This window comes from Choristoneura fumiferana, chromosome 10 (genome assembly GCF_025370935.1).
Source record: "Choristoneura fumiferana chromosome 10, NRCan_CFum_1, whole genome shotgun sequence".
Taxonomy (NCBI): domain Eukaryota; kingdom Metazoa; phylum Arthropoda; class Insecta; order Lepidoptera; family Tortricidae; genus Choristoneura; species Choristoneura fumiferana.
In genome coordinates, this window is record NC_133481.1 from 8,427,181 (window position 1) to 8,452,288 (window position 25,108).

Below are 25,108 nucleotides of genomic sequence, written 5' to 3' on the forward strand. Positions count from 1 at the left end.
TTAAATTATGATAATTTACACAGTTGTATACATAACTAGGTACATAAAATACCCCATTATTTAACATTATTACCTATATTAGAACATGAAAAAATGTTTCTAAAAGTTACAAGCTGACTTCATACAGTGTATTTGGTAAATGAATGTCTAAATTAATCAATATGTAAAAATCGTTAAATAAATAAGTATACCACGAAATTTATTTGGTGTATTTTTTTTTCTATTTTAGAATCCAAAATGATTTCACATTTTTAGAGGCCAGATTACTTAAAACTATGCTGGCCAGGGATCAAAATCAGAAATGGGCTTAAGCTCCTTAATTCATAGAATGAGCTCGGAATATGAGCTAAAATATTTTTTTCACACCTCTCCTTCAGAAAAGTTACTTTTCTTCCCTGACGAGAGGGAGCAAAGTGCAACTTTTCTGTTCAAGGCTTTTCTAAGTGTTTTATTGAAAATGCCATTTTTTAAAGTTGATAATTGGAAAGCCACGTCATTTTCTGTGCTGGTTATTCTTTAATAATATTTAGAATTTATTTTTTTCAAGTTTCTTAATGCTCGGTGTGAAAAGTTGTATGAGCGACTCGGGAGCAAAATTATTTTCATCTTGGGCGTTAACACTTGAATCCCTCATTACGCTCAGGATTCTAATTTAAAATCCCTCGCTACGCTCGGGATTCTATTGTAGTATCCTTCGCTACATTCTGGATTCAATGTGCGCCCTCGCCGTAAATACACCATTTTGCTCCCTTGTGACACAAATAACTATTTACAAGTTAGCAACAGCTGTTAACAATTTGACATAAATATCAATGCCCTTCAGAAAGACATCAGCTTTCAAATACTCATTGTGATCATGCAAAAGCACAGGAGTAAAGTTCATAGGCGAGAATCCTAAAGCTGGGATGCCAACCTGACGAACGTATCTACTGTCAGTAGCTGCCGGGAATATTCTGCAATCCAGTTTAATTTTCCTGAAAATAAGCAAATAATCTACTATTAAAATAAAATTTCAAAAGGCTGAGGCCTGTAATATCTGTTTTCCTAAAATGTACAATTCCCAAAATGTCTGCTATTTAAAATGTGTACAATCTTAGGAAGTCGTCTATTCATAATGTGCACATTCCTATAATCCAGGGTTTTTAAAGTGGGGTCCGTGGACCCCACTTAGGGGTCCGTACCGAGGCATGTGTATCATGGGTCCGCAGTAGGTCAGTCTGTAAACATATTTATTAGGAAATTTCGAAAAATATTTGTAATAATTGTGAAACATAATCAGAGCAAAGCGGTAGTGGAGGGGTAATGAAGTAGCCCGAAACAGGTCGAGCTAAACTCGATTTCAGACGTGAGTTATCCGTTTTATTATTATTTAATATGAGTGAGTCTCACGGTAGTTTCATGTTCAAAATTCCTATAATTTGCAATAAGTTCTGCTTTTCCGTTATGTTCACTTTCTTAGCGAACTTCAAAAAAGGACGTTATCAATTCGGTTGTTTTTTTTTATTGTAATTAACGCAGCTTCTTTAAACTGTCATTTTTGGCTTCAAATTGAATTATTTGTCTTCTGAATTAATAAATCAGCGACAAATTTTAAGCGCCTAATAAATACTTTTCAAGCGACTGTAAATTTTGTAATCCAAGCTACGTTTTAATAAATCAGCATGACGATTATTATATAGCAACTAAATTTGTAATATGCCTACAAATGTTAAGCTTCTAATAAGTGTATCTATTGCATCTAGAAAACAATTTTAACAGACTCTAATTTAATATTGTCACCTCTATTTCTATACATTAGTATACGGAAATTATGACTGAAGCAACCATAAATGAACATCAAACTTAATAATATTGTCATCAAAAAATTATCAGTGATAGGTCTAATTTTTTATAATGTCCACTATTTTATAAGTACGTTAGAATTTAAATAATTAGCGACTAAGCGGGTAACACGGCGCGGCTCCAGCAGGGCTACTACGAAACTCGAAGTTCGTGTCGTGCGGTCCCTCTGACACTTATACTATTTAATACGAGAGCGAACCACCAAAAGTCAACGGGGAGTAGGTTCCCCATAGGTTCTAATTTTCTCGCAAAAGTACCTATTCGAAGTATTAAATTAAAGTGAATCAAACTAACAGTCTAATAGAATTAGAGCAAATTTTCTGTGATAAGAGGACGCACGGGCACATAGATTATGAGTGAGAATTCTATAAGAATTTGTTTTTTTAATCAGGCGTACGGAACCCTAAAAAACAGTAGTACTCAGTGCGTGATCCAAGGACTGGGTAGTGTTATAGTGCCTTTACCATTTCTAACTATCTATATGAATTACTAATAATAAAAACGATGATGATGATTTATTTTTGTACTTAGGGTACATTACCAGTAGATAAAATTTTATATAAATAAATAAATACCCTTAATATATATATCATAGGACAATTGACACCAATATACATAATAATAATTAACTTACAATTCATCAGCAGCAGCCTTAAACGCTATCCAATAAGGATTGCCCGCGTCGAGTTTCGTGGAGTCCACCTTGTCATTTTTCTGTTCAAAGTCATACGTTACACCGTCGCCAGCTTCTCTACACCATTGTTTGATCTGAAAAATAAATATTTAATTATTTGAAATTTAATTTAACAGCATATCCAAACCAGACTACTCTGCAACAATCCAAGAGGACATCTCAGACATCATAAAAACGAAGTCTTGAAAAATAGATAAACTTATTTTTCTACAAACTACTTTGCAAGGTTCCTAGATTAAAATACAATACAATAACTCTTTATTGCACACCAACACATAGTAAGCAGTACAGAAAACATAGCAAGATACGTAGATTTACTAGAGCCGTTATAGACAGTTTACTCAAACCCAAATCCGTGTGTCTGTCCGACTGCGGTTTACTTAACTTAGCCACGCAGGAAAAGTGATGGAAGAAAATTAAGAAAAATATATTTTTTTAGGCTACCTCCCCAATTATGTAGTGAGTGGGGATGATTTTTTCTCGTTTTAACTCATAGTGTAGAGTATTGTCAGGTAGGTATTTCAAAAACATTATAGGTTTGCTAAGATCATTTTTCGTATTAAATTTAAATATCCATTTAAATGTTATAAACTTTACAGTGCACTTTTTTTTCGAGTCAAATTTTCCTCCCTCTACAGGCTAAACCGTCGGCACATGATTTTCGTATTACATATTAGCAGCTTTTATGTGGGTTATATTATCGTAGAAGATAAACTATTATAGCTTAGAAATCTAAAGTTAATGTGTAAATAGTCGTTTTAAACTATTTATTGCATATTTGGGAATCTTCTCTCTATTAGTAGAAATCTATTAGTAGAAATTTCAAATTTTAGCGATAATACCATAGTAAAAGAGAACAAGTATGCACACTCTGACCCTTTAGACCTTAACTGCCTACTCCGTCGCGGATGCTTAGGGTTGTCGATGTCGATGTATTTTAGATTAATTAATTACCTACCAGCAAATAATTTTATTATGAAAGTTAACTTAAAATTGTCTAATGTCTGTGTCTAGAGAAACAAGATTATTTGCCGCTCTATTATTTTTATTGTACTAAATTTAAAAATATTATTTATAAATTCGCCGAAGCGGTGATGGCGACTGTGTACATACTACTCATGTTTCCTACACATGATACTATAAATATATTGTTTATAAGTAGGCAGGTATCTATTATTTTTTATGTGTCCTTACACGAAACTATCACACTACACTTATATACTACTAATTTACAACTATACCTAATACAAAAAATACGTAAGTACGCGAATTAAATATAATGACCCGGATAACTCACGTCTTAAATCGAGTTTAGCTCGACATGTTTCGGGCTACGGATTAGCCCGAAACATGTCGAGCTAAACTCGATTTAAGACGTGAGTTATCCGGGTCATTATATTTAATATGAGTGAGTCTCACGGTAGTTTCATGTTCAAAAAAGTAAGTACGCGAACGTAAAAGGTGATCATCTCAGCGCAAGATGAAGACGAACGAGCTAAAATCGAAACGTGCGGCACCAAACGGCAGCGCAGCCTTGACTAAAGAAATCCTTAAATTATCAGTGTGTGCGTGCGGCGGGTGCGTGCGTACCGGCGCCAACCGGCGCGCACTCATTTAAGCCGCGCGATGTGAACCTACTTGTTCTCTTTTTCTATGATAATACGAAATAAAAGTGTTATTGGCAGCCAGACTTTTTTAAGGGAGATTAAAGTAACGTATTTCTGTAACTTAACCATGACATTAAAATTTAGACTTTGTTAACTTTCTAACAAAATTATAATTGCCAGCAATGACCATCAAAGAAAACTGACAAGTAATAATCAAAGTACTTATCTATCTACTTAAAGGCTGACCAGATTTATAAAAAACCTAGTCATATTGCGGAAAACCAAAAGAACTAATTTCTTGCACTGGTAACAATAAATTCAAATGTCATCTGTCTATTGCTGTCAAAGTTTAACGTTTTTCAGGTACGTGCGGTATTTTAAAGTGTTATTTTGTGTTATTGTGCGTTAAAATGCCGAAGATTATCCATAGCCTTGGAAGGAAAATTATTCACAATGTATAAATGTTTTTTTCATACAAAAAGTCCGAGGGATTAGAAAATATTTCTTTAAATAACATCACCGACAAAGTTGTCAATGCACCGACAAAGGTGTACTGCCGTTTCGGCAAAATATTTTTCGCCAAATTTCACTTCCCAAAAAACTTATCGCAGTAGTTTCATTTCCCAAACGAATCTAGCATATTATCATCTCGCATTTTATTCATTTGGTCAAATTATCATTTGGCATAATTTTACATTGTCACGTTTTATTATGACAAACGTTTTCTTTTGGCTAATATTATATTCCATAAAAATGTTTGTTCAAAATGACACTTTGCACACGAACCAACCACAGAAACCAAGTGCTACCAGAAAAGTAGGTTATTACGCCATGCAATATTTTGGGAAGAGTGCTTTATGCCAAACGATACATTTGACTAAATAATACTTGGTAATATGAAACATGAATAAGTAATTATTTTTTAAACAATAATTTGCCAAGAAAAAAATTACTTATTGTAAAATTGCGATAAGTTGTTTTAGCAAATGACTTTTTGTCAAATGATAATTTAAGTAAAATATTTTGGAATGTGATACTTTGGGAAAAGTTTTTTGCTCATACATTAGAAATCCGTGTAAAGAATGTTGCAATATAAAACGTAGAAGTGCTGCCCTCGAGTAAGATTTTTTTTTATTCCTGGTCAGCCTATACTTGTCAATTTATTGTGCTGAACATTGCTGGCAATTATAATTTTGTTAGAAAGTTAACAAAGTCTAAATTTTAGTTTATTAATTAAATTGATGTCATGTTTAAGTTACAGAAATACGTTACTTTAACCTCCCTTAAAAAAACGTGGCTACCGGTAACACACTGTATAAGAGTAATTATGTATTAAGTAAACAAAAACCTTCGTAGGATATGCGTTAATATAACTTACCATGTTCTCGAATTCCTCATGATTGACTGTTATGGCCAATCTCATATCGAATACCACGCTCAACTTTTCCGGAACTACATTTGATTGCACACCACCCTATTTGAACGATCAAGATCATTAGTTAAATTTCTAGCCCAATACGTTAAATAAATAGTAAATTAATTGAATGAAAGGCTTTACCCGTGTAAGGGAACAAAAGATGCCCATGACGTTATTAGCCAATGAATATATCCTATGGTAATAATGCTAGTTATTAATCTGCCAAGTTTTTTGTACTTTTCTAAATATCTTGAAAACTACTGGTCCGTTTTATTAAAAAAATCACCATGTTTCTCCAAGACGATTGATTTCAGGCCAATATATATTTGTACGGAAAGAGATGTCACATCAGTGTAAAAAAATGGTGGGTGTCGCTGATTCACAAGTGTCAAAAAAAAGTTGAAATATTTGACATCAAAAATGACCAAGTTAATGTTGACCTAGAGACGTATTGTGTTTTGCGAATTTATTCCTCTTCATGCCATTAACAACATACGTTAATCACAAAAGAAACGGACCAGTAGTTTTCAAGACATTTAGAAAAGTAAAAAAAACTTTCAAGTGACATTGCAAGGAAACTGTCAATAATTATGAGATAAAACTTGGCAGATTAATAACTAGCATTATTACCAATACAAAGGATATATTTATTTATTTATTCATTGGCTAATAACGTCAGTGGCATATTTTGTTCCCTTACACGGGTATAGCCTTTCGGGTTGTTATCTTAATATAGTTTCTCGAAACTGAGTTTAGGACTTAAGACTGCATTTGAGCACACTTACCGTTTCCATTCAGTTTAAGGGGTCAGCTTGAAATAAAGTGTACGTTGGTGAAATTAAAAACGATTGAATTATTATAAAAACATACAAAAATAAAAATAACAATAATACTTTAACATATAGCGCCAAACCTTGCTAAACTTTACGGCATCAACTAAAGAGGGAAAATATTAGGCCACTTACATAAATCTGAGTCATATTAATTGTAGTGACATCTCCGGTAGTCAATTTTGGGTCACTTTCCAGAATTCGTTTTTGCTGTTCACGTAAGTCCATAAACTTGTCGATGATGTATCTCAACTGTAAAATAAAACCAAGACGACTAAATGAGTACTTATACCTATTAAATACTTTTATTGAGAACACAACGATGTCAATCATGTTACTTCAAGCTTACCTTTTCACCAGCCGTATTCAGGTGTATTAGCGAGCCATGCCCCGTCTTCCCAGTGCAGTGGACGTGAATTTCTAAAAAATAAGATAATGTAGGTTACTGTGAGAGGCCAGTTGGCACTGGTATCGTAAGGTTGGTTGTTTGTGTTTAATGTTTGTTGTTAAAAGCCGTGGTGGCATAGTGGTTTGACCTATCGGCTCTCATGCTGAGGGTCGTGGGTTCAAACCCCGGCTCGCACCTCTGAGTTTTTCGAAATTCATGTGCGGAATTACATTTGAAATTTACCACGAGATTTGCGGCGAAGGAAAACATCGTGAGGAAACCTGCACAAACCTGCGAAGCAATTCAATGGTGTGTGTGAAGTTCCCAATCCGCACTGGGCCCGCGTGGGAACTATGGCCCAAGCCCTCTTGTTCTAAGAGGAGGCCTGTGCCCAGCAGTGGGACGTATATAGGCTGGGATGATGATGATGATGAATGTTTCTCTGAGTGGCGATGATGGTTATATTGTGTTGTAATTGTGTACAAAACATTACACAATAAAAAAAATCAAAACCCAGTGATCTTACGCCAAATGCTTCGCTCGCCATAAAACAAGATGAATTCTTCCTCGGGGCTCGCTATTCCCTCGTCCAAAGCGAAGCCAACTTTAAGTGCTTTAAACTCAGCAGTGTGAACAAATTTCATCATTCCATCGTGACCACCAATTTCCTCGTCTAAAACATAATATGTAGGTATTGTTACCGATATATTAAATCACATGAAGCTCCAATAAATTTAATATTGCTTTTCTCAATTTTACGTTAAATACTCACCTGTGATACTGTATGACAGTGTTATTTGCTTAAGTACGAGTAAGTAGCTTTGGGAGTGAAAAGTAGTTCAATGAGAGCTTATTAAATTAGATATCATCCTTTGTCTTACAGCATACGATAAATTGAATAAACAGAGAACCTCGGCGGGCTCATAAACATTATCATAACGTAAATGAACATAATATCTTTTAAATAGCATTGCTAGTTACGGATATTACAGTTCATTGTACTTAGTATTTTACCTGGAACAAATGTAACATGCAGAGTTCTTTTCAGTTGCACATTGGCAGCCCGCAGTTTACGTATGGCTTCTAAGTATTGTATGCCAACACATTTCATATCTTGAGAGCCGCGAGCGAAGATCTTGCCATCTTTGTCAATATGAGCACTGAATGGAGGATGAGTCCAACTTTTCTGAAATAAATGTGAACAAGATACATATAAATAAGTTTATTTACGGATTTATAAAATATGCTGTAGATGTTTAGATACATACTTCAAATACAGGGACAACATCCATGTGAGAGTTCAATAATATTGAAGGTAGAGTCGGATCGGTACCTGTCCATGTCAAGACAACAATTGGTTTCTTCGGAACTATTTCATGTACAGTGACAGCCAAATTTAAAGATGCTGCTTGTTTTTTAAGAAAGGCAACACATGCATCTGAAAAGAAAAGTGAATCTTAAATAATACTATTTTATCTGGTGGTGAAAAATAATATGGTCTAAAATCCATAAATCCAAATGCACAATAAACATTGCAAACATATAAATAAACCACAGGTTTTAAACTGGGTGGATCCTGATTGACTCTGGCCAGCGAAAGCTGTCCACGCATTTTTTACGAAACTTTAATCAGGTATCATTTTTTGACTGTCAAAATTGACATTATTATTTATTATTATTATTTATTCAATGAAATTACTTTATGACAGTAAAACTAATGCACTGTGAATTTTAGATTCTAAGGGGCTGTTTCACCATCCATTGATTAGCGTTAACTGGCGGTTAGGTGTGATGCCGTCTCTATTTGTTTTGTTCGAATAGACGGAGACGGCATCACATTTAACCGTCGGTTAACGCTAGTCAATGGATGGTGAAACAGCCCCTAAGCTATAGATACAATAAAAACAAAATAATTAGTACTTAAATAACGTTAATACACAGATGAAGGCCGTTCATCCATCTTCACGCAAGACCTCAAACATTCATCACTTACCGACGCCCATCTACACGCAAGCACATCGGTACCTGGAGACGCATCCAGAAACGCATTCACCCAGCGCACACATATTGACATATTGTAATTCTAACTCGGCTAAGATAATTTTCATATTTCTGCTTTAAGAAATAAATGAATTATTTTTGGTTTAATTCAACCTAGAGCCTGGCCAAGCTAAGTCTGCAACGGAATAATTTGGCGACACTGTATTTTATTTAACGTCAAATCACGTACATAATATGCGTTACATTTGCAGTGTTACTGTACAGAACGGCGTCTAATTTCATGTATATAGAATAAGTTAGTTAAGTGATATGTATATAGTTATGTGCAATAAAGAAATACTTACCGCCTAGTTTTCATTCAGTAGGATAAGCTCGCAACCGCCTGCGTCGCGTCCGTGCGCCAAATGAGCGGCGCCGGACCCGGCGCAGTGGTTATATTTATAACCTCGCTCGTGTGAGCGGGACGGTTATACGTATAACCCTAGGTGCGAGCGGGACAGTAGCGCGGACCGACTCGCGGCCGCGCTACAGTATTAAGGAAAAAGTCCCAAATATTATCGTTAACTAGGTTTAAGTATTAGCATTAAGATTTGTTAAATTTGTAATAGGATTAGTAAGTTTTTTAATAAAATAAAGACGAGTAGGGCGAGAGCGGGGAAGGGAGCGGAGGAGTGGGGGGACCGCGATCCCTTTAAGGTAATTCTCGCGGGTATAAAAGCGAGCGCGGTCCCGACCACAACGTTCAGTCTCCGAGCGACAGCGTATGGATAAGCAACAAATAAGAAGCGCTCCCGACCTCTCTCTCTCTCTCTCACTCTGCATCAGTGTGCCAGATCTCAAAATCATCTTTATTCTTCACCTATATACAGTCCACTCTCTATAAACATCAACAATCAAGCAATAATCATTTTGTGGCGTACGACCGGCCAGAGTTACGGAGTTTCCGTATGCCACATTTAATGGTCCATTCAGCACCGGATCACTGAAACAAGAAGAAATTCAAGATGGTTTTAACAAGAAGCAACAGCGGCAAAGAATCAAAAGAAGAGTCGTCCAGCGCCGGTGAAACCACTGCGACTACTAGTACGAACCTGACAACAACCACGTCGAGTTCCGGCGAAACGGGGACCACGACTGGCACGGGCACCACCGAAGTATCAGCATCAGCATCGGGATCCGTCGCGACAAGTGCGAGGGATCAAGTGGACACTTCGGGTATTAAGGCCACGCCCGCGGCCAGTACAGATACGGTCGTCATTCGCCAACCGTCGCAGCAGATGCCACCACCAGCTGTCACAAAAGCACCGCCGCAGAAGCCCGCTCGGTCACGTCACTCCAAGGCCTCCGGCAAGAGACTCCTCGCGGGGTTGGAGGCCAAGGAGCGGCTAGCCGAGCTGGAGCTGAAGCGCGTGCGCGCCGAGGCTGAACTAGAAAAAATCCGCCTAGAAAAGATGGCGGCGGAGTCAGAGCTGTCCGACACAGAAGAAGAAGAAGACGACCTGGCTTCACAACGTATCGCTGATTGGATAAGAAGATCGCCCAATCAAGAACGAACATTACGAGAAGAAAGAAGGCCGCCCACGCACACACACAAAGAGCGCGAGCGGCGGGACCACTATGAAGAGCAGTCCCACAAGTCAGCAATGGACCTCACCATGCTGACCGCAGCATTAACAGAAGCAATCCACGCCGGCAAGTCATCATCAACGAACAAATATATTCCCGACCTGCCGCCGTTCAGCGGACTCAGCAACGAGTGGCTCCAATTTCAAGCAGCCTACACCGAGTCTGCGGCCAGCTTTACGGCCAACGAAAACGTCGCTCGCATTAGAAAGGCCCTCAAAGGGGTCGCCTTGGAAGCGGTAAGCGCGCTCCTCATCAGCCAGCCTCGGCCAGACGACGTCGTAAGCGCATTACAAAGAAGATTCGGCAGACCAGACGCACTCCTCATCGGCGAAATAGAAAAGATGAAGGCGCTCCCGAGACTCACAGACAACCCACGTGACCTGTGCATCTTCGCGAGCCGCGTTGCTAACACAGTAGCAACAATCGAGATGCTCAAACGCCCGCAATACCTTCACACCCCGGAAGTATTGCGCACGATCGTCGACAAACTAACGCCGATCCTGCGAAGTAAATGGTACGACTATGCAACAATAAACGAAGACGTACCCGAAATAAAGAAGATCGCCGAATTTCTCAACCGCGAAGCGGATAAATGCGCGCCCTACGCGCCGCCCGAGCTGTCTACTGAGAAGCAAGAAAACAAAATAATAAAGAAAAAAGTCGAACGCGCCTACACCGCCACCACTGAAACCACCACGAAATCGCGCAAAGAAGTGAAGTCACCGTGTCCTCAATGCAAGCAGGAAGGCCACCAACTACCTACGTGTCCGAATTTTATCAAGGCGGACACGAACGAGCGATGGGAGATAGCGAAGAAACACACCATTTGCTATCGCTGTCTCATTAGCAAGCACCGCCGCTACGAGTGCCGCGCTAAGCCGTGCGGCCGCGGCGGCTGCCCCATGCGGCACCATCGTCTGCTGCATCACGAGAAACCATCGCCGGCCTCCCCCGACGCTCCAAAGCGGCCGCCGCAGCCTCCGATCGAACCAGCAACGAACGCGACAGTCGAACAAGTCGGCGCGGCAACCACCAAAACGGGCCGCGCCTATCTCAAGATCGCGCCGGTCGTCCTGCGAGGGCCGCAAGCCACCATCGAAACATACGCGCTATTAGACGACGGCAGCACGGTCACCATCATCGACGCAGCGGTTGCCGACGTGCTCGGTCTCGACGGTCCCACCGAACAAATGTGGGTCCAAGGAGTGAGCGGGACGGAGGTAGCGCACAAGAAAAGCAAGAGGGTGGGCGTGGCGATCCGAGGCAAATACAGCGACGACGAGCTGCAAATAAATAACGCGCGCACCGTGGCAAGCCTCGACTTCGCGACGCAGTCGATAAGTGAACGAGAACTACGCGACTGCCGACATTTAGAAGACATCAAGAATGAAGTCACATGCAGCCGCGCCACGCCGAAAATATTGATCGGCCAAGACAATTGGGAGCTAATCATCTCGCAAGAAATTAGAAGAGGACGGCGCGATCAACTCGTCGCGTCGCGCACGCTACTAGGCTGGGTATTACACGGGTGCCGTACCTCACAAGCGGAGCCCGTGGCGTACTGCTGTGCCCATCTCACTCTGACCGAACCGGCTAATCACATGGAAAAAATGATGCGCGACTATTTCGCATTAGAGTCGCTATCCATCGAGCCGAGAAAACAGAAGAGCGATCCAGAGCTACAAGCCCTCGAAATATTAGAAAAAACGAGTCGCCGCCTACCCGACGGACGTTTCGAAACGGGGCTGCTATGGAGAGAGCGAGAGGGCAAGATACCCAACAATCGAGCCGACGCACTCAAGCGACTACACACGCTCGAGCGCAAACTCGATCGCGACGAACAGCTGAAGAAAAAATACGACGAGCGCGTCCTCAACTTACTCACGTCTAAGTACGCCGAGCCCGCGGCCGCGCCCCCTAGCGCCCGCACATGGTACCTGCCACACTTCGCGGTCTGCAATCCCGACAAGCCGAAGATACGACTCGTGCACGACGCGGCGGCCAAATCTCACGGCCGCAGCCTCAACGATATGCTCCTGTCGGGCCCGGACCTACTGCAAAGCCTGCCCGGCGTCATTATGCGGTTCCGACAGCACGCCGTGGCGGTCTCCGCCGATATAAAGGAAATGTTTATGCAGATCAAGATACGCGAAGAAGACAGAGACGCCCTACGCTTCTTATGGCGCGGCGATCGGCGCGAAGGCGAAGCGCAAGAATACAGAATGTCGTCCGTGATCTTCGGCGCTACGTCGTCACCGTGTACCGCGCTGTACATAAAAAATAGAAACGCGCGGGAACACGCCGAAGAGTACCCGGACGCCGCCAGGGCAATCGAGAGAAATCACTACATGGACGATTACCTGCAAAGCTTCGCTACGATAGAAGAGGCACGACGCGTAATAAAAGACGTCGATTTCATACACAAGAAGGCTGGCTTCGAATTACGCGGATGGGCATACAACGAGTGCGAGCGAGAAGGCGCGATGTCCCTTACCGGCGGGAGCGAGCGAGAGGGCGCGACGTCCCTTATCGGCGGGAGCGAGCGAGACGGAGCTACGGTCCCTATCGGCGGGAGCGAGATAGAAAAAACACTCGGCCTGCTGTGGGACACGAAGAGAGATAGTATCAGCTTCCGGCTCAACAATAGAAGGGCACCCGTCGAAATAATGAAAAATCTACGTCCGCCGACGAAGAGGGAGGCCCTTAGCCTTATTATGTCGATATTCGACCCGCTAGGGCTCATCTCGCCCATCACGACACCGGCAAAGCGCATCATGCAAGACACGTGGCGATACGACACTGCATGGGATGAAGAGTTGCCCCCCGAGCTGCACGACCGATGGAGCGAGTGGCTGCAACAACTGCACCGCCTAGGTGACCTACATATACCTAGGTGCTACGGGGCAACGCCGGGCGCGCGCTACGAGCTTCACACATTTGTGGACGCGAGCCAAGAAGCTTACGCGGCCGCTGTCTATTGGCGCATAATTCATGCCGATGACAGCGTGACCATCTCACTCGCCGCAGGGAAGAGCCGCGTCACGCCGAACAAACCCATCTCCGTGCCCCGTCTCGAACTGCAAGCCGCTCTGCTAGGCGCGCGACTAGCCAACACGGTCGCCGACGAACACGACTACGAGGTCGCCCGACGCACATACTGGAGCGACTCTCGTACGGCGCTAGCGTGGATACGCTCCGAGCCCCGCACATTTAAGACGTTCGTCGCGCATCGCCTCGCTGAGATAGAAGACCTCACCAAGAAAAATGAATGGCGCTGGCTACCATCGGCGGATAACGTCGCCGACGACGCGACGCGAGCCACCCCGGAAGAATTCGGTCCGAGACATCGGTGGTTCCGCGGCCCGCTATTCTTGTACGAGAGAGAAGATTCTTGGCCCAAAGAAAATAAGGTCGAAATTCCAGCTACCGGCGAAGAAAAAGAAAAATGTAACGCGCTTCAAGACCAACGCGCGCGCCACGCCCACTTGCCCGAAATCGAACGCTTCTCGAAGTGGACGCGATTATTAAGAACAACTGCACGTGTCCTGCAGTTCATCGACCTTTGCCGCCACAAGAGATCGTCGCCCGCACCACAAGTCGTCGCCGCAGCACGCAGAAAGAGAACGCGCGCTAACCAGTCTCAAGATGAAGAATGGGACAAGCGCACGCCGACCGCTCACGTGCCACGCAACCGCATCGCGCCCGAAAAACACGAAAAATACATCGTGCTACCGGCTCGCTACATAAACAAAGCCGAACAGCTGTTAACGAGCGCGTCACAGAAAGATGCCTACGCGCGAGAGAGACAGCGCATTACGGACGGCCGCGCGCCAGAAAGGGACGACAGACTCGCAAAAATCAGCGTGTTTATAGACGCGGATGGAGTGATGCGATTACGCGGCAGAATCGCAGCGGCCGACGCGATACAAAAGGAGATGGTGAATCCCGCGGTGTTACATAGAACACATTATTATACGAAGCTGTACATCGCGCATATACATGAAAAATTGCACCACGGCGGGACCGAGATAGTAGTCAACGAGCTACGCCAGCGTGTATACATAGCGAAGATTCGCCCGGCGGTAAAAGAGGTCATCGCCCGCTGCGCCCGCTGCCTACTGCGCAAAGCGAGACCGGCCGCCCCCGCTACCGGCGACTTACCCGCTGCGCGCCTCGCCTATGGAGCCCGCCCGTTCTCATTCACGGGCCTGGACTACTTCGGCCCGCTAGAAGTGACCGTCGCACGCCATCGCGAGAAGAGACACGTCGCCTTGTTCACCTGCTTGACTTCGAGGGCAGTACATTTGGAGGTGGTCGTCTCCCTGAGCACCGACTCGGCCATCAACGCCCTGCGCCGCTTCATTGCGCGGCGCGGGTGCCCGACGGAGCTATGGAGCGACAACGCTACCGCCTTTCGAGGCGCCGCCCGAGAACTTAGCGAAGCCGTCAAGAACGAAGCAGAGGCCCGCCGCATCAACTGGCGCTTCCTCCCGGCTGCCGCCCCCTTCATGGCGGGAGCTTGGGAGAGAATGGTCCGCGGGGTGAAGGAGGCCCTGAAGGCCACGCTCCATGAAAAATACCCGAGCGACGAGATCCTACACACCCTGCTGCTGGAAGCCGAAGCGACCGTCAACTCTCGCCCGCTAACGCACGTGTCGGTCGACCCCAATGACCCGACAGCGCTGACCCCGAACATGATCCTCCTCGGACCCGACTGCCACTCGCCAGCCCCCGGTACCTTCGAAGAGAGCGACGGCGACGCGCGCCAACAATGGCGGCGCGCCCAGCAACTCGCCGACACCTTCTGGAGGCGCTGGGTACGAGAGTACCTACCGCTACTACAACACCGGCGGGAGCCCCATAGCAGCGGAGCGAGCCCGGCAGTCGGCGATGTCGTAATCATATGCGACTCGAATATGCCCCGAAACACATGGCCCCGAGGACGAATCACACGAATCTACCCCGGCAAGGACGGCGTGGTACGAGTCGTCGACGTGACTACGAGCCGAGGACACGTGCTACGCAGGCCGGCGAGGAAGATCGTCGTTCTGCCAGTGGGATCGCACGGCGACGGCGGGAGAAATGTACAGAACGGCGTCTAATTTCATGTAAATAGAATAAGTTAGTTAAGTGATATGTATAGTTATGTGCAATAAAGAAATACTTACCGCCTAGTTTTCATTCAGTAGGATAAGCTCGCAACCGCCTGCGTCGCGTCCGTGCGCCAAATGAGCGGCGCCGGACCCGGCGCAGTAGTTATATTATAACCTCGCTCGTGTGAGCGGGACGGTTATACGTATAACCCCTAGGTGCGAGCGGGACAGTAGCGCGGACCGACTCGCGGCCGCGCTACAGTATTAAGGAAAAAGTCCCAAAATATTATCGTTAACTAGGTTTAAGTATTAGCATTAAGATTTGTTAAATTTGTAATAGGATTAGTAAGTTTTTTAATAAATAAAGACGAGTAGGGCGAGAGCGGGGAAGGGAGCGGAGGAGTGGGGACCGCGATCCCTTTAAGGTAATTCTCGCGGTATAAAAGCGAGCGCGGTCCCGACCACAACGTTCAGTCTCCGAGCGACAGCGTATGGATAAGCAACAAATAAGAAGCGCTCCCGACCTCTCTCTCTCTCTCTCACTCTGCATCAGTGTGCCAGATCTCAAAATCATCTTTTATTCTTCACCTATATACAGTCCACTCTCTATAAACATCAACAATCAAGCAATAATCATTTGTGGCGTACGACCGGCCAGAGTTACGGAGTTTCCGTATGCCACAGTTACCATATTATTCTCTGCAGAGTTAGCTTGGCTAGGCTCTACCATCCTCAAAATGGAAAATTATAAAACATTATGTTAGAATTAAAATGTTAGAAGATCTAGGTATTCAATGCCAATCTGGTCAAAATGGTCCAAAAATTGTCTGGAGTCTGGACTGTACGTAAATGGGCACTGACAAAGGTTATAGAATTTACCTAGGGACTACTAAAATGCATCATCAACTTTCACACATTACTATAATGAATATTGATGCAGCTTGAAGTATTGAGTATAATTTAATATCTGGAAAATTTAAATAAATATCTAAGTTGTCAGCCTCATTTTTAGGGTTCCGGAGCCAAAATGGCAAAAACGGAACCCTTATAGTTTCGCCATGTCTGTTTGTCTGTCTGTCTGTCCGTCCGCGGCTTTACTCGGGGACTAACAATGCTAGAAAGCTGTAACTTTGCACGGATATATATGTAAACTATACCGACAAACTGGTACAATAAAAAAATTAAAATATTTTTTTAGGGTACCTCCCATAGGTAAAGTGCGGGTGATTTTATTTTCTCATTCAACCCGCTTCTGGAGTACCTAAATGTTTTTCTACGTAATGTTAATTTCAATTAATTATTATTTTACTTAGGTACTTATTACTTTTTATTTTGTTATTTATTTGAATTACTCGTTTACCTTTTAGTTTTATAGAGCATACCAAATGGTTGAATATGTATGGTTGGCAAAAGTTTTGAAATAATCCAAGAACGCTATGTAGAGTACTTAGCAGAACTCTCTAAAATTACAAATTACTTGTTTTATAACATGTATGTATGTATGTATGTTAATAATCCTTCGTAAAAAATGCAATCAACAGTTTGAGATCACCGACAATCACCGTGTATCCAAAAGCTACATATGATTCGAAATGTTACTGGAATAATTGTAAAATGACTATAACCATTGAAAATCTAGAAGAACACTTTTTATAGAGGCCATTTATTAGATATATAGTTTCACAGATATTCTTCAGTTGTACACTTTACATGTTTTACGAAAGTAGTGACTAAAACAAACTGATATCAAAGGCATAACGTAGCGTAGGTGCGATTCGCGCATCACTCAATTAGGTAGATAGTTTAAATTGTCTAAATCTAGATAACGAATAGTGTCACATACATCACAGGTCAAATGCGTTACATCCTGAGGGGGCCGTGCCTATATACCTACCTACTCTTATAAGTTAACTCATTTTACCCATAGAACTTCGAACGTTTTTTTATAGTTAGGTACGGTAATAATGTAATCAAAGCGACAGTAGTAAATAAATAATTAATATATGATCATCACGTTTCGATTGGGACAAACGATATTTGTATTAAGATATCTAAAATTTGTTGTCGGTATCCTACTAATATTATAAATACGAAAGTTTGTGAGTGAGTGAGTGAGTGAGTATGTTTGTTACGGCTGGACGGATTGGGATGAAAATTGGTATGTAGATAGTTGGACATCTGGAATAAAACATCCCACGGAATAGGGATAAAATCTCGAAATAACAACCGCTGAGCTTAGAGTTATGAAATTTGGGATGGTTGTTTTTAATGCAACGTCAATGAAAACCACGATAATTTTCAGAAATTCCCACGGGAATTTTGTAAAATCCTAGAAATCAATCTAATGATTTACACGAGCGAAGTGATCAATATTTAAATTAAATAACTTGCATGCTTGCATTCTGGCTTGCATGTTTGCCTATATAAAAATAAAATAAAATAATAAATATCACGGGACAATTCACACCAATTGTCCTAGTCCCAAAGTAAGCTTAGCAAAGCTTGTGTTATGGGTACTAAGCAACGGATAAATATAATTATATAGATAGATACATACTTAAATACATAGTAAACACCCAAGACCCGAGAACAAACATTCGTATTTTTCATACAAATATCTTCCCCGACACGGAATCGAACCCGGGACCTCAAGCTTCGTAGTCAGGTTCTCTAACCACTAGGCCATCTGGTCGTCGAAATATGCTTGCTTGCATTCTGGCTTTCATGCTGGCACGCATGTTTGCCTATATGCTTGCTTGCATGCTTGCTTAGATGCTTGCATGCTTGCTTGCATGTCAAGTCAAGTCAAGTCAAAATATCTTTATTCAATTTAGGCTATAACAAGCACTTATGAATGTCAAAAAAAAATCTACCACCGGTTCGGAAAAACCTCTGTTGAGAAGAATCCGGCAAGAAACTCAACGAGGTATATTTTTTTAAACAGATGCTTGCTTGCATGCTTGAATACAGCCCTAAATGCATGCTTGCTTCCACTATTTTTTTCACATTTGAGACTATGCTTGCTTGATTTTTTTGTTTGCATGCTTGCTTACATGCTTGCTTGCATGCTTGCTTATTCCCTGCTTGCATGCTCACTTGCATGCTTGCTTGATTGCTTGCTTCTTTGAAATGTTTATGGTTCAGGCGAGCGAAGCATGCTCACTTGCAAGCTTGCTTAGATGTTTGCTTGCATGCGTGCTTGCTTGCGTGCTTGCTTACGTGCTAGCTTGCGTGCTTGCTTAATTGCTTGCTTCTTTGAACTGTTTTTGGTTCACGCGAGCGAAGCTGCGGGTAAAAACTCGTCATTGATAAGATGAAGCCATGGTGGCCTAGTGGTTTGACCTATCGCCTCTCAAACAGAGGGTCGTGGGTTCAAACCCCGACTCGCACCTCTGAGTTTTTCGAAATTCATGTGCGGAATTACGTTTGAAATTTACCACGGGCTTTGCGGTGAAGGAAAACATCGTGAGGGAACCTGCACAAACCTGCGAAGCAATTCAATGGTGCGTCTGAAGTTCCCAATCCGCACTGGGCCCGCGTGGGAACTATGGCCCAAGCCCTCTTGTTCTGGGAGGAGGCCTGTGCCCAGCAGTGCGACGTATATAAGCTGGGATGGACCATTGATAGCAAAGCATGTTATTGAATAACTACAGTAAGTATTATTTTGAAGGGAGCATGAACAAGCCAAATGAAGTTAATTTATGTTACAAACTAGTGTTGAATAGGCTCTTACTGTTTAAATGATAATCAAAAATATAAATTTATTACGAGGGGTAAAATAGTGCAAACAGTTTGCAATTTACGACATATTATTAAATTAAATTATCTTTAATTTCTTGTTATTAAATTATTTTTTATTCATGCATAAGTATTTAGTTATTTGGCAATTTTTTAAATAAAATTTTTGTAAATTTATTTCATGTCATATAATATTTATCATTTATCATGTCTATGTTACTCTACAAGTTTGTGAATTCCGCGATTTGATCTTTTACAATGATTGTGAAATCAATGAAATTATGTATATTCAATTTGGTCAAAAAGTTACCAGGTAATTTATATTAATGAACTCCATGTTAACAGAAAAAAATGTTAAAAAAATGCATAGAAAAAGAATTGAACATGGACTATCTTTTTGTAAGATTGATTGTACTTTTATGTACTCGTACAAATAATAAGTCTCTATGAACAAGAATCATTATTATATGTAGACTTTTATTCAATGTAGTCTCTGATAAGTATGGTTAAACACAAGTATTGTTACTACTGTAATACCTACCTCTCTCTACCTATTTGGTACCAGAAACTAGATATATAAGATATTTTTTTCTGCTCAGCAGCATCTGTTAAGTGATATTGTTCAAGACAAGAGTTTGATTATTTTAGAAATATTGAGGCATAGATACTCATGCATAGGTTTCTATGTATATACCTACCTGTTTTCTGTACTGCTTGTTATGTGTTGGTGTGCAATAAAGAGTTTACTGTATGGTATTACCTACAAGACATTACATGTTAAAGTTGACTAAGAATTGATACTTAGTGTTTGTTTAAATCTCTGTACTGCAAGCAAAATAAAGTAATTCGAAATTCGATTTCTCTGACTATTACTAGTACTACTACTACTACTACTTAAAGCTAGAATTATAATTAAATATTAAAATTGTCTTAAACACAAGGCTGACATAGTCACATTAAAATTTGGTGTAATAAAGCCTCATTAAAATATAAGATAAAAAAAAAAAACAGAAATAAATTAACTAATAATAATTTCCAACATACCATAGTTAATATTTGGCTGCACACTTGGTATCTGTAGATACTCTACAAAGTTCGCAATAGCGGTTGTTTGCGCACGACATAGCTGAAACGTTTGCTCACAATATGCTCTGAAACAGAAATGAATGATAGTTTTGAACTGGTGTCTTTATATGAGACCATTGACACATACATACCTACTTTAGATATGATAATATCAAGAGTTCGACTATTAAACACGATAACTAGTACCATACCATTTATATACCTACTTAGTTAAGTTACTGTTAGCCAAATCTTAACTATCAATTAAGTATTGTTTTATTACTGCTAATTCGATTATTAGTAGTAAGTATAATTTATTATTTGTTAGTACTTGTTAAGAAGCTAATATTTAAACTAAACTTATTCTTCCTTTACTAGCAAACTCAAAATAAACAGTTGTAAAATGATAACGATAAGAAAAAGTACCTTTATCTTATCGTTATCATTTTACAACTCCAAACACAGACTAATAAGAGATACTAACTCCATCCAACCTAACATGACTGACACCTCTACCACAGTGTAAGAAAACGTTCTTAAGTGGGTGATAGACGTACGAACTTAAAGTACGCGTTTTTAAAGTTTGCGAGCCACGAGCAAGATTTCAAACCGGTTGGATCGCCGACGTTTTAAAGTACGCGTACTTATGGTGACACACAGGCGAAAAAGGTCGTCCAGCCATAAGTACGCGTACCCTTCGTACGTCTGTCACCCACTTTAGACTTTTCTCTTAAAATACACACAATCGCCCAGGGCTGTTAACGTTACCAAATTCACACTATAAGTAACGTTAAATAACGGTAAAAATCATAAAAATACCTAGTACCGGTATTAAAATTTAACGTTAATTGAGAACTTAACATTGTTTAACGTTACCTAATTACCGTTATTTTTACCGGTAAATTTACTTTACATTATAATTAATAGTAGCTCAAAAATAGCAAATACAGAATTTCATTAAATGTTGGTAAAGTAAAAGGTTGTTATGTCCATCGTCCACATGTATTCCATCGAACTCAGTTACAACTTTACAGTCTGTGGAGAGGAGAAATGTCACTGTCACTGTCTGTCACGTCTGGTCTGCGGTTAAGAATACAAAAGAAAGCAAAGCAACGTTAAGCGCTAACTTCTTGTTTCATAAATTTTGTATTTTGTTAAGACGAACGTGCTAATTATTTCTTGATCTACCATGAATGAAGAATATTACCAACTGACTGCAGAGCTAGACGCAAGGGAAGTCTTACGATACTTGAATAATTTAGGAATACACAACATAAGTGGAGAAGTTTTGAAATACTTCATCACAGGTAGGTAGTAATTATGAAATTTCCGTGCATTAAAGCTCAATTATATGATAAATATCACGTCCAATGGGTAAGCTTTTGTCAAAAGCATTTTACTTCCGTAATCCAAACATAAATGCGAAAATAATTTAAGTTAATGTCTACTGAAGTAAATACCTCTTCACGCTCGAACTGATTTAGATGAAATTAGGTATGGAGATAGTTTGAGACCTTGGAAACTACAGTTCCCGGACGGGATCTAAGGATCTGAACGGGATCCTATATCATTTGTACCATTGTACCCCTAAAAATTGCATAGTTCCTGCCTGCGACCATAGCCATAAACGAATTCTTTGAAGACTGAGCCGCGAGCTAAATTTAGTTACTAATAAATTAGCCATATTAAAAGAATGTATGTATTTTAATAAGTGCAATTATTATTTTAGTTTGGATGCCTAATTGTCAGTAACAAATTAAATATTTCATTCAAGCCTTCCAACTGACTATGCTGCACATTTCCATAACCCTTTAGGTATTTCATAATTCATGTTCATTATTATAATATAAGTATGAATTATTTTGCAGATTTAAAAAAATTAATCAAATATGACCTTCAACAGAAGTATAACAAATCAAATGAAGAAAATGTACATATACAAGGCCCTGAAAGGCTCCATAGTGCTAGTACATTCTCATCTAGAGTTAGGTCTCGAGCCTCTGAAGGCACTGAGTTAAAATGCTCCAGAGATTGCCAAACTAGAAGACGAAACCTGCATGTACGTAACACACATTCTGCCCCTAATATCAGGCAAGAACTGCCAGAAGAGAAACCTCTAAGAAGGGCCTGTTCATGTATCAGAGTTGAGAAGAAGGATTCCACTACAAACCAGCCAAAAGTTACAACTACTACAACAACATTGAGTAAAAATTGTAAGTTTTAATACTAAAGTCTAGCCTACCAAATTAAAAGTTTTTGGTAAAATTTCATTTTTAATACAAACTTTTTTTGCTGACTGTCCTTGCATTGTCACCTAAACTACATTTGCATACCAAATCTCAAGTCGATGCCAGTTACCGTTAAAGAGTTCCGTCCTGCGGAGATGATTCTGGCCAAACTATCAGGATGTCACTAATAGATTATTGTATTGTCATGCAATTTACATAAGTAAACGAAGTTTCAAGTCAATCCAACCACTGGAAGTTGGTTGAATTTAACTTGCAAGATTTGATTACAGACAGACAGACAACGGGACAGGTGAAACTAAATAAAAGCTTGTAAAAAAACCTGGCTTAGTGTGGCTACAGTGTAAGGTTCCAAACCTATCTGCATCTGCTAATCTGTGGCAAATATTTAATATTGTTTTATTCTAACATATATTATATTATGTTTTGTGTTGTGTTAAGCTGTGATAATTTATCCTTTTGAATTTTTTATACTACTGATGGAGCTTAATTAACATGTTGATGGGCAGTGCACATATTGGCGCCCAAATATAAGGCTTAACAATATTTAATTGAAAGTAGTGTCCATGAATGAGCTAAAATAGTTTTTGAAAACCGTCAATAAATTTACAAAAATAAAATAAAATTTGTTATTTAAGGCACTGTTACACATGCTCGTTACTAGCATGCTTATGAGCATTCCACTAATGAGCATGCTCATGGACTGAAGCAAACGCATTTGAACTTGCTTATTACCTTTCCCCCTTCCACCCCCTCTCGAGCATGCCACTAATAAGCATGCTCGATAGTATCATGTCCTGTTCACACATGCTACTAGGTAGCATTTGCTCGATAGTAGCATGCTCTCTTGCTATGTGGCTTTATTCTCTAGTAATCAATTTTCCGGGCTAAAAACTATCATAATATTCTTCCCAGGGTCTTTAGTCTTAATACATATTTCCATACTTTTCATCTAACTTTCGCATTTGCAACATTAGTAAGGATTTATTAAAAAAAAATGTTTTTGTTACAGTTATTAAAGTTCCAAGGCAGCCAGTAATGAAGAAATGTGACCCTGTGACTCTTTATCATTACTACACATCACTTTGGGAAAAATACAAGTCCAATGTTCCGGGTGAAAACAACTGGTCAGACTTAAGATGGAGTGTGCGCCAGAAAATGGCTGGCTGCAAAGATGCTCAAACTAAAGTTAGTATCTTTATCTTAAGTTACATACGCACTAAGCACTTAACCGTGCGGTTTAAGCGCGGCGTCTCTTTCTAAAGCGATACTTTGAAGGATGGCGCGCTAAAACCGCATAGTGCGTACGTAGCCTTAGTTATTAAATGGTATGAGTGAATGGTCTGATAATTTTAATATTTTTTCAAAATTGTACCATTATGAACATTAGAAAGTAGATATTTGCTTCTATTGCCAGCCAACCAGTCAGCTCAGCTAGTAGAGCGCAGTACTGTTTTTATCCTGTTTTGTTCAGCAATTTCAAAGTTTCCAATTTGTTTTATTTTCAGGTTTCAGAAGCTCCAACACAACAAAAAACTGTGGATAAGTGACACAAATATCAAACTATCTTTTTGTCAATAATCAGGAATATCGGAATAGTTTTGATATAATTTTTATATATTAGGGAAGTAGCTAGGTAACTGTAATTTTATGAGAAACAAAGATAGTGCTTCCGAGTAATGTAATCTGTATTTATTTGGTTTGTGGTGATGCTGAACAATTCAGTACTCACTAAATTACGTTTAGGTGGTCTTTCACTATAATGTAATAAGTTTGTGATATTTTATGTTACATTATCTGAGATGTGGTCTGTTTAATAGAAAAAAATAAAGTTTAACCAAATCACTGGTATCTGTCACATAAAATATCCAGAACAAGCGCCTTTAATGGCTGGATTTTAAGAAGTTATTGTGTGGTTAATTTTCATGTCACAACAGAACTTTTTTCAGTAAGGTTTTGTATAGCTAACAATGGTTTAATCTGTTCCAACTTTTTGATTTGTCCATAATTATGTAAAATGAAGTTAATCAATTTAAGGTAGTTTATGGTAGATACTATACTATGTTAAGTAATCCAACATATTTAGTTTTTGTGTCCGGACAGACTGATTCTGTTAGCTGCTGGATTATTTTATTTAATAAGATAGTTTTACTTCAGGACATTCCATAAGTACAGTTGCCAAATCTTATTGCATTCTAAGATAAGCCCCATGAATGGTCTATAAATTTAGTGCTGGTTGGTGACTGTACTAAAATTTAATAAATAAAAAAAAACTTTTATTGTTTCTTTCTATTCTAGCCCTATCTTGGCGATATTACACTTGATCTAATTTGTACTCTGCCTCCTTTTCTCTGGTGATACCATGCAGATGGCTCAGGATCCGTTCTTCAATTCTTTCAGCTGCAGACATTGTTAATATCAATGTGTTGTGTTTCAACATTGAGTACACATTGAGTCCATAGACAGGCATTATTTTACATGTGCATAGCATCTGTGGCTACATATTCCTAGGTGCAAAGTCCGTGCTGAAAAATAAGTCATTTTAAATATGTGCAATACTT

General features: G+C 40.4%; 2 protein-coding genes across 2 annotated transcripts in view; one reads left to right on the forward strand and one right to left on the reverse strand.

Moving 5' to 3' along the window:
- Positions 1–768: 768 nt before the first annotated feature.
- LOC141432027 (aminoacylase-1-like) overlaps positions 769–25,108 on the reverse strand; it is a 25,544-nt gene continuing 1,204 nt past the window's right edge. The window contains exons 3-10 of the mRNA XM_074093385.1: positions 8,047–8,216; positions 7,793–7,964; positions 7,305–7,451; positions 6,740–6,810; positions 6,526–6,642; positions 5,522–5,617; positions 2,477–2,610; positions 769–974 (exon numbers count right to left, since the gene is read on the reverse strand). Coding sequence (XP_073949486.1) covers positions 770–974; positions 2,477–2,610; positions 5,522–5,617; positions 6,526–6,642; positions 6,740–6,810; positions 7,305–7,451; positions 7,793–7,964; positions 8,047–8,216 — 1,112 coding nt within the window. The 3' untranslated portion in view covers position 769. The remainder of the gene's footprint in view (positions 975–2,476; positions 2,611–5,521; positions 5,618–6,525; positions 6,643–6,739; positions 6,811–7,304; positions 7,452–7,792; positions 7,965–8,046; positions 8,217–25,108) is intronic.
- Hyls1 (Hyls1 centriolar and ciliogenesis associated) lies at positions 21,257–24,826 on the forward strand. Its single transcript, XM_074092770.1, has 4 exons — positions 21,257–21,608; positions 22,170–22,514; positions 23,560–23,735; positions 24,056–24,826. The coding sequence occupies exons 1-4, from the start codon at positions 21,491–21,493 to the stop codon at positions 24,095–24,097; spliced, it is 681 nt and encodes a 226-aa protein (XP_073948871.1). The 5' UTR covers positions 21,257–21,490; the 3' UTR covers positions 24,098–24,826.